Below are 12,777 nucleotides of genomic sequence, written 5' to 3'. Positions count from 1 at the left end.
AGCAAGTTGGCTGGAGTTTTCTGTCGGCTTCAGATTCTCCTTTCCCTCCCTTGTTTATTGCCAGGAACCCATGGCCCCACGAGAACGTCATGGTTGTTGCTATGCTGTGCCTGAACCCTGATCCTCCTGTTAGCCGTGTAGGGGCTTATGACCCACAGTTGAGCAGTTCTGATACTAACCACTAGGGAGCAGTGGTGCGCACACACCAGTTTGTTGCACTCTAGACCCTTTCTGCCTTATGCCTCCTCTCCACTTCCCTTTCTCCACATTGTCGGTTCCCTTTCCAAACTCTCCTCCATCCTGTCCGGGGGCGTGCACAGGAATCAAAATTTGGCTGCTTTTGGAGGGGCATTTTCTGTGCCCCCCGCAGCTGGAGAAACTCGCTACTGCCCCCCGCGTGGTCAGAGGAGCTGGTTCACTCCGGGGCTGGTGGAGCTGTCATCTCTCGCCAGAGCTCCCTGTCCCTGCCCTGGCCCCAGAGGAGTTCTGTGCTCCCACTGATTGGGGCGGGGGGCCCTGTGCCCCTGCTTGCCCTCCACCCCTTGCGCATGCCCCTGTGGGGGTTAACGGGTCCGGTAACACCTCCTACAGTTGAGCTAGCTGCTGTGTTTGAACCAACACTGCTTTGTACAGATGGCCAGACGCTGCCTGAGTCAAACCCCTCCAGCGGGGCCAGGTTATCTTACCAGTGTAGCTGCAGGCTGGAGAGGAGTTTGCCTTCTCCGCCTCCGCATCCCACCCATGCTATCACCAGGACGTGTGTTGGAAATGAGGCAGATTTTCCATGAGGATCAGCATATCGGTAGCTTGTCGTGGCAGGGGGGTGCAGATCTGCAGAGAAGCGACCCCTCCCCCCCCGACCCTGCTCCCATAATCTTCGCGAGCGTCCCGTTCGTGCAGGACGCACACGGCAGCTGGGCCAAACCCACCCTCCCTGGGGAGAATGGGGGAACATTCACCCCTTGAAATAAACAACCCCCTGCATTCAGGGGGAAAAGCCGTTTGGCGGCTTCTCTGTCCCGAGCCCTCCCTCGGCCCCGAAGCAGTGCTGGGAAGGGGCCGTGTTTATTGTGTGGGCCGGACACGCTGCAGAACTTGAGCTAATTGCCCGGCGAATGGAGCCAGATGGGCTGTGACTGCTGCGGTGGGAAACGGCCTTTGTCTGATGCCTGCATATGCTGCTGCGACGAGGAAGCATCTTTCTTGCCACGTGTTGGCTGGGATCTTAGCTGGTGATTCGAAAAGCTGTTCCCCGCTTTACCAGCGGCCTGACAGATGAGGCCTCTTTCTGGACTGACACCTACGGCTGTTGTCCTCCTCTGCCTCCTCCCCAGCCGCTGCTGGATGCCTGCGGAGTATTTATAACCTGCTTTGCTGGAGGGTGGAGGGAGGGGGCGGGAAGGGTGAATGGAGAGGGGAGGGGGAAAGTGGGGTGTAGGAGATGGGGGGGGAGAAATCCCCCCTTCTGAGCATGGATCCTTGTTGCCCATGCTCACCCTTGCAAAGGGGGGAGGGATAGCTCAGTGGTTTGAGCATTGGCCTGCTAAACCCAGGGTTGTGAGTTCAATCCTTGAGGGGGCCATTTAGGGAACTGGGGCAAAAATCTGTCTGGGGATTGGTCCTGCTTTGAGCAGGGGGTTGGACTAGATGACCTCCTGAGGTCCCTTCCAACCCTGATATTCTGTGAAAGCATTTGGGGTGGGGAGGAGGAGAAGACTGCGTTAAAAGGACAGGCCTGGCCCTTTAAATTTTCTCTGCCCCTTCTCTCCTCTTACCTTTCAAACAGCAACTCAGGGAGCTGCCTGTGGGGTGGATTCTCTAGGATGACTCTTAAAGGGCCAGGATTGCACCCCAGCAAGGGACTGTCTGAAAAGGGGCCTGGTCCTCCAGATTAGAATGACCGGAGCGATCCTTCGTGTGGTGCAGCTGCCTATCCCTCGTCTGCCTTCCCTCGGGGAGGGGGTTGTTCTGTCTCTGGTCCCTGCCCCCCAGCAGCACGTCTGTGCGGGAACAACCTTTCACTGTACACTCTCTCCCTAGAGCCGGGGTCAGCAGCTAACCAGAGATGGGGACTCGGGGCCATTTATCCCCCAAACCCACAGCAGCGTTAGGATTCTCGGCAAGTCCTCTAGCCTTAGAAGGCAAGATGATCCCAAATGCCTGTCCTGACTGATACAAGGGGGTAGCCCTGTGGTCGAAGCACAGAACTAGGAGGCTGGAAACGGGTACTGACCCTAGCTCTGACATGTCTCCCTCCGAGTGACCTGCTCCAAGCCACAAACGCCCTGCCTTGGCTTCTCCTGTTATAAAATGGGAATGGTACTTATTTGCTGCCCCCTCGGAGCTGGTGTGAGGCTGCGGATTTGCAGGAAGCTGTTGAAGAACTGCGGTGCTAGTGCCCGCCGGTCGGCGGGGTGTCACTGTTCAGCTGCCCTTGGTTTTCCCTGGTCCAGCGGCCCCAACTTTGCGTTCCAGGAAAGGCTGCGTTGCAAAGCCCCACCCGTCTGCTGCACACAAACTCTGCATTCCTTGCGGCGTTAGTGACTCTGCGGAGCAGATGCGGCTTCAGTCCGACTCAGGAGACTCCGGTTCTATGTCCCAGCTCGGCCATTTATTTACGGTGCGACCTTGAGTGTTTAGGGAATGTTTCCCGTGCCTCAGTTTCCCCTGCTTAAAAATAGGACTGGTGGTCCTTCTCCACCTTTGTCAAGTGCTTTGAGGTCTGTGGAGGAGGGAGGTGTTATGACAAGCATAGCTTCCTTTGTTTCGGCTTTGTTAAACGCTCTGCTGTTGTCAGTATCAATGTGGCCTAATTACTTCACTCGGTCGCATTTAAAATTGATGAAGACGCTGGCGATGCCAAACGCCTGCCCTGCGGAAGGCTGTTCAGCGCAGAGGGAAATGATTTGTGGGCTGTGTCAGGGTCCCGGTGGAACCACCGGCCTCACTTCTTGGCAGCCTCCGCAGAGAAGTCAAGTCGTGCACAGTCATCCACTGATCTCCAGCCTCATCCCGAGAGAGGGCCGGTCCCCTCCATGTCGGGGTGAGGCACATTGGGAGGGCAGCCGGGGGGAAAGTTGGTCTGGTCCCTGCTCAAGACATGCAGAACTTGAGTCTCTTTGGTTGTCAGACTGGCATCTTTTGTGAGCGCACAATTCTCATGCACTGTTAAAAAGCCACAGACAAAGTCCTAGTATTTGGCTGCCCGGGAAAATTGCACCAGTGTCATAACATTGGTACAGTTGCACTGGTGAAAACCTCTAGTGCAGACACCCTACCCTGGTGCAAACTGGAATTTGCACCAGGGCCTTTCTCGTTAGTTAGTGCCTGCCACAGTTTTGCACTGCTGCAGTGGACACACATTAGAAGTTTGCACACTGCTGTAGTTAACAGCACTGCAAGTTTCCCTAATCTAGACAAGGCACTAGATCTTAAAATCCTTTACTGATCCCTCCCAGGGAAAGTTCTACCCAGAGATCCCCTCTTCTGCGTTCTCATCCGTTTGCTATCGTTTTACTACCAGGGTCGTCCGCATAGAACAGGATCTCTCGCTTCTCCCCAGCTCATCTGGCAATTCTTTCCGTTTTCTCCCACCCCTCTCCAAATTGCAAACTTATGTTTGTGCCCTCGGTTGTTTTCAAGGCAACCGATTGCCATTTTGCAAAAACTAACCACGTCTAATGGGCTGTTGAGAAGTCAGGAGCTGGTGAACTCTGTGGAAACAAAGATCCTGTTGTCATGCGAATGCTTTCCAGTGCTAAAGGGTTTCTTTTAGTAGGCTGCAAGGATGAGAAATGCAGTCTGGGGGGATTGACTCCCAAACAGAGGCTATTGTGAGCTCTCCGCCCCTGAGAGCGAAGTTCTGTATTTATCCACAGAATAGCAATAGGTCGTGTCCTCCCCTTCCACCCCCACCCTCCCGCTAACCATCCTGACCTGGAAGGACTTGAGCTCCTGGAAGGATGAGAGGTTTATGCCTCATTCATCCCTTGGCCTCTGCTGAGACTAACAAGGAGGGGCAGTTTCTGATTTAATAGTTCTCGTGGATTGAGCCTCTAGGGCTCAGATACTGCGGCTATAGAAAATCCGAAAATAGAATCAAAGCTGGCTTTTAAGGCCTTTTCTACGTGGGGGGTTTGCCCAGATTCCAGCCCCCGGCACCATGGCACTAATGCAGACGCTTAGTGCAGCGAGGGTAAAACTGCTCGAAGCTGCTGTCTTGCACTGATCCAGCTCCGGGAATGTCTGAACCGTAATCGCGGGCTGTGAAGGGCCGTGGCCCCACCCCTCACTCCAGCGACGAACTGGAGTAATTGTTTAATTAGTAATAAAGGCAGTAGTTGTGTAAGTGGGTGTCCTTTTTTTTTTAGGGCATGATAAAAAATTGATCACTTCCTTTTCTTCCTGGGAGAGTGAGTGTTTTGGCATTAATGCATTTTTGAACTTAAGCTCCCTCATCCTTTTTAACCAGACAGGTCATTAATAAAGTCTTCGTGGAGAGCCCCGGCTTTCTCACGTTGTAGCTCTGCAGATATATTGCTTCGGTGAATCCAACGCCGCAGTGTTAAGTCGCAGTGATAAAATATTTATTTGCCATTAGAAATCTTACTCTTTTTTGATGTCTTGCTTTTCCTTTCTTGGAGCGGGAGGGGGAGCCCAGCAAAAGAGCCCTGAGGAGTTAAGGATCTGATTAATGGGATTGGCGTAACGGTGGTGCCAAGAGGTCTCACCGGAGATCGGGGCTCCATTGTCCTAGGTACAGCATAGACGCTTAGGCGTTGTCTGCACGAGCAAGTGGAACCTTTTTAAACTATACCAGTATAGTTCAAGCAGGTCCATCCCCAGTGTGGACACAATTCTACTGATATTGCTAATTCCCAAACAGGAAGGGGGGATAAGATGTAACCGTTTACTACTAAGCCCTAGCTCTCATCTAGCACTGCTCATCAGCAGACCTCAGAGCCCCAGGTCAGTACCATTATCTCCATTTTACAGATGGGGAAACTGAGGCACGGGGGGGGGAGAGTGAGTTGCCCAGGCCAGCGGCAGAGCCGGGAATAGATCTGAGTCCTAGTCCAGATCTGAGTCCTAGTCCAGTGCTTTAGCCACTGGGCCACACTGTCACCGCTGTATCACTGTAACTATGTCCACGCTCGGGTTGGTAACTGTCTCTTCTGGTAGAACTATTACAGTGATGAAGAACGATCAGACCCCTAACCAGAATAGTGGCCTTGCTTGGCTGCCTTTGCCCCAGAGAGCTTACAGTCTAAATAGACCAGATGAACAAAGGGTGCCAGGGGATGCTGAGGCTCAGGGACACAGCTCTCATGTCTCCTTCTGCTGCCACTCCTTGTTTTGTTCTGTTTTTTTTTTTTACTGTTCGATTAGGTGATGCGGTTTAATTGCGAACTAGCTCCTAGAGGGGTGGGGAGGGAGACGATCATGGATTGGGCATGGTGGGAGCCTAGCAGGAGGCGGGGAGCAGGGAAAGGTGGACAACCGCTGGCGCGAATGTGTCCTGAGAACAGTCCCCGCGAGGCAGGGGGCGCGGGAGGCTGGGGGCCGAGCCTTCAGCCCCGAGCCAGGGTGGGGGAGGGCAGGAGGCGCAGCTGGAGGAGGCGGCTGCTTGGGGCGGGGGGTCGGAGCAGCTGCCCTTCTCCTGCGGTGCTTGGGAATGGTGGGTGGCCACCTCCTGCTCTGGCGTCCTCCCGCAGTTCAGCGGGGCTGCCTGCTCCTCCCTAGCCCCCTTGCTACTGCACGTAGCCGGGGGCCTTGGTCCCTGCTGGTGCTCCTGTGCCCAGTGCATACTTGGGGGCGGGGGGATCTCCCTGGTGTAGCCGTGCCGGGGGGACCCCCAGTGTGGGAGGTGTCAGTGGGGTCTGGCTGCATGAGGGGTTAGCACTCATTTAGCTACAGACAGTGCTAATCCCCCTGGCCTAGACCAGCCTCTGGACACTGCTCCACCCCCGCCCCTCCTTATACCTGGGAGGGCTTCTCTTCCTGCCCCCTCTGTTCACGGTGACGGGGGGGGGTTGCCCTCTCTCTGGCACCCAGGGGAGAGGGTCCCGGAGAGGACCGTGTAGAAGAAGTGGGTTTGGCTCAGCCCAGCTCAAGTGGCAGAGCCGAGGGTGGAATCCAGGTACATGTTGCTCCCTGGTTGCAGGAAGCCGGTAGCTGCTTTTCAACTGGAGACGACCTAGGCGGGGATGTCCATCTAGATCAGTGGTTCTGAAAACTTTTGTCCTGGTGACCCCTTTCACGCAGCACGTCTCTGAGTGCGACCCCCCCCCCTTATAAATTAAAAACACTTTTTAATATATTTGATACCATTATAAATGCTGGAGGGAAATCGGGGTTTGGGGTGGAGGCTGGAAGCTCACGACCCCCCTATGTAGTAATAACTTGCCATGGTTAATTCATTTCTCCCAAAGCCTCTTCCACGTTCCAGCCATGCAAGGCCCCTGCTGTGGAGCCACTAGGGGGTCACAATCCTTTGCCTGCTCCATGCTTCCTTCCTGGGCAAACAGACATGAACTATTGACAATCGAGGGACAAAGCATCGGCTCCAGCGTGGGTCTGAAGAGGCGGGCTCCACCCAGGGCTCGGGATGCCTTCGTGGCCGCGCTTATCCTCTGCCAGTCGGCCAGTGCCCCTGGCTCTAGCAGTCAGCTCCCGGCTCCAGGCTAATCTCGCACAGGGGTGCTGGAGGCTGGCTCCCCGCTCGGGCGGCGCAGTCACAGCAGCACATCCTGCAAGTGGAGCGCCAGCCAGGCTGGGTGGGGAGCAGCAGTAGCAGCGGCATGGGCAGGGGGAAGGAAAAAGACATTGGGTAGCACCCATAATCCTTCTCCCTCCCTCCACCCCGCATCCTGCAACCGGCATTTTCTTCTCTCTGGTGGGAGCTGTCCTCACTGGGGACAGGGCAGGGTGTCCGCTGGCATCCTTGCGCCCGCACTAATAGCAGGGGGGCATTGAGATACGAAGCAGCTGTTTTGCTCAGCTGGGATAACAGCACCCCTCTGCTTCAGGGCCATTCCCACCTCCCCTCCCATGCATGTGTACAAGGGGGATCCAGTGGACATCATGAACGTGGACTTTCAGAAAGCCTCTGACAAGGTCCCTCGCCAAAGGTTCTTAAGCAAACCAAGCAGTGTCTTAACGAGTCATTGATCGGTGGAAGGTTAAGACAGGAAACAAAGGGTAGGAATAAATGATCCGTTTTCAGGCTGGAGAGAGGAGATCCCCAGGGGTCTGTACTGGGACCGGTGCTGTTCAACATATTCACAAATGATCTGGAAAAAGCGGTAAGCAGTGAGATGGCAAAAGTTTGCAGATGATACAAAATTACTCAAGATAATTAAGACCAAAATGGACTGCGAGGAATCACAGATCTCACAAAACTGGGTGACTGGGCAACAACATGGCAGACGAAATTCAGTGTTGATAAATGTGAAGTAATGCACATTGGAAAACACAATCCCAACTATCCATACAAAATGCTGGGGTCTAAACTAGCTGTTACCCCTCAAGAAAAAGATCTTGGAGTCATTGTGGAGAGTTCTCTGAAAACATCCACTCAATGTGCAGCGGCAGGCAAGTGCGAACAGAAGGTTAGGAACCATGAGGAAAGGGATAGATAATAAGACAGTAAATATCCTAATGCCTCCATACAAATCCATGCTACGCCCATCCCTTGAATACTGCGGGCAGTTCTGGTCGCCCCATCTCAAAAAAGATCTATTAGAACTGGAAAAGGTATAGAGGAGGACAACAAAAATGATTAAGGGTCTGGAACAGCTTCCAGCTGAGAAGAGATTAAAAAACCTGGGACTGTTTAGCTTGGAAAAGAGCCAGCTAAGGGGGGTTGTGATAGAGGGCGGTAAAGTCATGAATGGTGTGGAGGAAGTATGATTTACCCCTTCTCATAACATGAGAACTAGGGGTCACTCCATGAAATGACTAGGCAGCAGGTTTCAAACAAACAAACGGCAGTACTTCTTCACACCACGCACCGTCAGCCCGTGGAACGTGTTGTCAGGGGGTGTTGTGAAGGCCAGAACTATAGTTGGGTTCAAAAAAAAGAACTAGGTAAGTACATGGAGGATCGGTCCACCGATGGCGATTAGCCAAGATGGGCAGGGCGGCAACCCCGTGATCTGGGCATTCCTAAGCCTCTGACGGCCAGAAGCGGGGACTGGATGACGGGATGGATCAGTCGATAATTGCCCTGTTCTGTTCATTGCCTCTGAAGCACCTGGCATTGGCCACTGTCAGAAGACAGGACACTGGGCTACATGGACCGTTGGTCTGATCCAGTATGGCCCTTCTTCCCCCACCCCCAAGACCCGAGACGCAGCCTGCAACCTCCTCCCCAGGCCCTGGAGTGGGGCGGGGGTAGTGAGACGAGCAGCGGAGTGATTCCTGTGAGGCACCCTGTCCTGGGCCGAGAGAAAGGGGGACATGTCGTATTTCCCCAGGGGACTCTCCCTCACAAGCACGGGGACCCTGGTTGGCTTGTACATCCCAGCACTGTGCACTAAACATCCCGCTCGTCATTCGTCCTGCCCTGCGGGGTGACTTGCCGGAGCCCTGCCCCCCCACGTGTGTGATATGAGCCCCCCCCCCCCCCCCCCCCCCCCCCTCCCTGCCATGATCGCATAGGGTGAATTTTTACCAGCTGGACCGGGCCCCAGGTGGGGCGGAGAAATCTTCCTCCGTTTGGGTTCCCCTATGGCGTCTCGCCCTGCCACCTATCCCTCTTTCTGCTAGGGCCTCCTCCCCTGCCCGCCCCCAACCCCCATCCTTCCTCAGGTGTGTCAGCACTGGAGAGAGGAGACAGGCATCCTCACTGAGCCGCCCGCTCCCGCTTCCTTGTTCTCCCGAACGTTGCCGCTAAAGTGAAAAGACAGCGCAGCGCTGCTCATGCGGGAAGAACTAATCTGGACTGACATCAAAAACATGTTAATTCATGGCAGCGAATTATCCGTCTCATTGTCCGTGCCTAGAAACAACAGGGTATTCTGTTCTTGCAAAGGAGAGGCACTCATGCATTCAGAATGTAAAACATGGCTCTGGAATCGCGCCTTCAAAGCGGTGCCAGGAGATTGCCAGCGCCCGGCACTGGGGCCCTCGCCACGCGCTGCATTCTGGTGTCTGCTAGCCCCAGCTGTTCGGCAGAGCCATGGCTGGGCCAGGGCGCTGGGTGGGCACAGGCGGTGCTCTGCTTTCCCCCCGTCCCTTGTTCCGTTTCCGCATCCCCTGCTGGTGCCATGTTCTGCCAGATCCTTAGCCCCTCTCGTGCCAATCCCCCTTTGCCTGATGGAAGGCTGCTCACCAGGGCATAGGAATCTGGCTTCCTGTCGACCTTAGTCCTGTGGCGCCAGTCAGTGCCCCTTGGCATCCTGCTGGCTCTCATCCCCAAGCCCGCGGCCTCTCAAGTTTGCTGCTGTCGGAGTGCCCGCAGCCTCTCCCTGGGGCAGATCGACATTCACTCCTTACTCTCTCCCAACAGGCCAGAAGAACGTCCGTGTCACCAGCCTGCTGATCTGCCAGGGGCTCCTGTGGGTTGGCACGGACCAGGGCATCATCGTGTTACTGCCTGTGCCTAGACTGGAAGGCATCCCCAAAATCACAGGTGAGTCTGCTCTTCTGGTACGTCTCGCCCCTGGGAGTTGGGCAGAGCAGGAGGTTCTCAGCTGGTCCAAGAGGGAGATTGTCCACTCGGCGTTGGTGCTGGTGGACTCCTGCCGAGCTAGGGTTAAGCAGCACCCGGGGGGCTGGTGGAGAATCGCTGGGGGACTGCAGAGATGTTGCGGCTGGCTCCTTCGCACGTCCCGCAGGGCAAGCAAAACGCTAACTGGAATTGGCCTGCTAAACCCAGGGATGTGTGTTCAATCCTTGAGGAGGACATTTGGGGATTGGTCCTGCTTTGAGCAGGGGGTTGGACTAGATACCTCCTGAGGTCCCTTCCAACCCTGATAGTCTATTCTATTCTATTTGCAAATGAGGCGAAGGGACCATGGCCCTCCAAGTCCCTTGGCATGGCCGTGGCATTTGGACACGTCTCTCCCTTGGATTCCTTCGCAGATCCCAGCCGAGACCAAACGCAGCCCTGGAAATCCAGCCTGTCGTGCTGCGGGGTCTGGGCTAGCACGTCTGTTTTGTCAGCTTGCTTCGCTCGCCCCGGAGCGTGTTTCCACCTTCCCCCCACCCGCCAGCTCACGCCGGGATCTCGCAGCTCAGTGCTGGGGTGGGACGCCTCCCAGAAAAGCCCCAGGCCCCACCGTAGGTGGCGCCGGGGCCTCAAGCAGCACTCCGCGCCGGCGGTAAATCGATGCCCTGACCCGCTGCTAGAGGGCGCTGTGCTGCTGGAAGCGTTGACACATGCATGGTTCTCAGAACTGGAAGCCCTAAGCGCTGGTTATTCTGGAATGTCCCGTATTTATCCATGTGTTTGCATGACCCCCCCCCCCTTCCCAGCACATGGGTGCACCAGTGCATTTCTGTGCCCTCTTATGGCCCTCAGGCGCACCGTATCCTGGGGTGTTGATTTGTGTTCAGGGGCACGGTCCCTCCCTGGGCTGAGCCCCGCACAAGCTGAATGGGACCACAGAGGTATGTTGCCCTGTGGCCCACCCTGGGGTGCTCATGGAGGAGACCTTAATGTGCGTCGTACCTCCCAGCCCCTTCCAGCATGGGACAAGTGGGGCAAAAGGCCAAAATGAAACTCCTTGGGTCCTATCTCAGGCAGCAGCCCCACGCTCCCTGGCTCAGCCATTGGGAGCCAGGGTCATTCCTCGCTGCACTTGGGGAAGGATAGGGCATGGTAAACTCCAGGGATGGATTAGAAGGGCTGCACGTCAGGACTGGACTGCCCTGGTGAAGCTGTGGGTACCCGGGCTGGAAACGCTCTGTATTTCCCCTCTCTCTCTCCCCCCTGCCCCTCCACCCCCCAAGCAGGTGTTACTAAATGTCAGCAAACAACCCCACTCGGGCACCATCTGATCCCCGAGAGAGGACGCGTTACCGTCGCTGGCTCAAAACTGTCTCCGTCACGACCACAGCGGGGGGGCTGCTGCGCTTCCCTTTCAGGGCTGGCCGCTGGGACTTCCCAGCATCCCCCCCATTAATAGGAACCTTGAGTCGCAGCGCGGGGGGCCAGGGGACTCTGCATGTAGTCAGGGAGCTCCAGGGGTCACGAGTGGGAGGGGACTTGGGACCATAGGTAGAATCCAAGGGGGTGGAATGGGGAACCATTGGCTCAGATGGGAAAGGCTGGGTGTGGCATAGCCAGACCCAGCGGGCACACGCAGCACATCGGCACAGGTCCTCTTCATGATTTCAGTGGAAATGAGGAGGATCTGAGCCGTCGGGCCTGCTATGCAGCTCATGCACGGCGCGGAGGGCTGAGCGCGCTGGCCCCTGCTCTCCTGGCCGGCGCAGGGTTAACGGCGAGGAGCGGAGAGCTCGGGGCCCGTCTGTGCATCTCAGAATAACGTGCTCTAGTTATCGAGGCAGCCAGGAGCCACCGGGACACGGCAGACGAGCCTTGAAATATTTATGAGGCGTGAACTTGATTTGTTTTCTGAAGCGTTTACTGTTAATAAAACCTCTCTCTCTCTCTCCTCCCCGCTCCTCTCCCAGGCAAAGGCATGGTCTCTCTGAACGGCCACTGTGGCCCCGTGGAATTCCTGGCCGTGGCCGTCAGCACCCTGGCCCCAGACGTGCTGAAGAACGACAAGGAGGAGGAGGGCGGCCAGGAGGAGAAGCCGGACAGCCCGTCTCCAGAGCCATCTGCCCTTGACAAGCCCCCGGCCAGGGAGATGAGGAAGAAGGGGATCCTCTTGCAGTACCGTCTCCACTCCACCTCCCACCTGCCCGGGCAGCTGCTCTCGGTGAAAGAGGCCCCTTCGGCGCCAGGTGGGACCGCCCTGGAGCACAGCGAGGAGGACGGCTCCATCTACGAAATGGCCGACGACCCGGACGTCTGGGTGCGGAGCAGGCCATGCGTCCGGGACGCTCACCGCAAGGAGATCTCCTCGGTGGCCATAATCTCCGGCGGGCGGGGCTATCGGAATTTCAACCCCAGCAGTAAACTGCCGGCCTGCAGCGAGACGGACAGCACTCTTCTCATATGGCAGGTCCCTTTGATGCTATAGCGTCGACAGCATCCGCTACCCACAACGCACCACTTAGGATGGCTAACTCTGGCTCCGGACTCATGCCAAGCCCCATGCGGAGCGGCCTGCACCGGGGAATGCTGGGATTGTATCTGCTACCGTCCCAGGCCGACCTAGGGAATGACTTGCCCGCTGCTCAGGAGGGGGGCAGCCTCTTCCATTTACCAAACACATGAACACCCCTCCTCACTCCCCTTTTTTTTTTAAAAACTTTTTTCAAATTTACGATGATTTTTCTTGAGAAACCAGCTCGTTTTCTGGGGGGTTCTTTTATCGTTCTGGGGTGTGTCGGGAGCAGCACCCTCCCTGCGGGCTGAGGAGGTTTGCTGAGCTCTTGGGCGCATCCGTGAGCATCTGTGTGTCTGTGTGAATATATAAATATATAAATCTAATTCTGTATATTATTATGTGTATAAATAAAACCATCTGTATATATTGTGGCATCTGGAGGCGCAGGAATAAAAAGGAGGCGCACATTGCACCCCGACGAGTACTTTGTTCTCTCGAGCTTTGTCGGCCGGTTCAGCTGGGGCGCCCGGCGGACAACATGGCGCATGTACCTCTGGGCCCTGGTTTTGAGCTGGGCAGGAAACGGCTT

The 12,777-nt window shown here is 56.0% G+C and overlaps 1 protein-coding gene across 11 annotated transcripts in view; it reads left to right on the top strand.

Annotated features, from left to right (window-relative positions):
- ARHGEF10L (Rho guanine nucleotide exchange factor 10 like) overlaps positions 1 to 12,381 on the top strand; it is a 191,940-nt gene extending 179,559 nt beyond the window's left edge. For all 11 annotated transcript variants that reach the window (XM_034753125.1, XM_034753129.1, XM_034753128.1 and 8 more), the window contains 2 exons: positions 9,512 to 9,634; positions 11,644 to 12,381. In XM_034753125.1, coding sequence (XP_034609016.1) covers positions 9,512 to 9,634; positions 11,644 to 12,158 — 638 coding nt within the window. In that variant the 3' untranslated portion in view covers positions 12,159 to 12,381. The remainder of the gene's footprint in view (positions 1 to 9,511; positions 9,635 to 11,643) is intronic.
- The last annotated feature ends 396 nt before the right edge of the window (positions 12,382 to 12,777 follow it).

Source organism: Trachemys scripta, chromosome 19 (assembly GCF_013100865.1).
Source record: "Trachemys scripta elegans isolate TJP31775 chromosome 19, CAS_Tse_1.0, whole genome shotgun sequence".
NCBI lineage: Eukaryota > Metazoa > Chordata > Testudines > Emydidae > Trachemys > Trachemys scripta.
The sequence above is the reverse complement of the archived record's forward strand: the minus strand, read 5'-3'. Positions and strand labels throughout refer to the sequence as shown.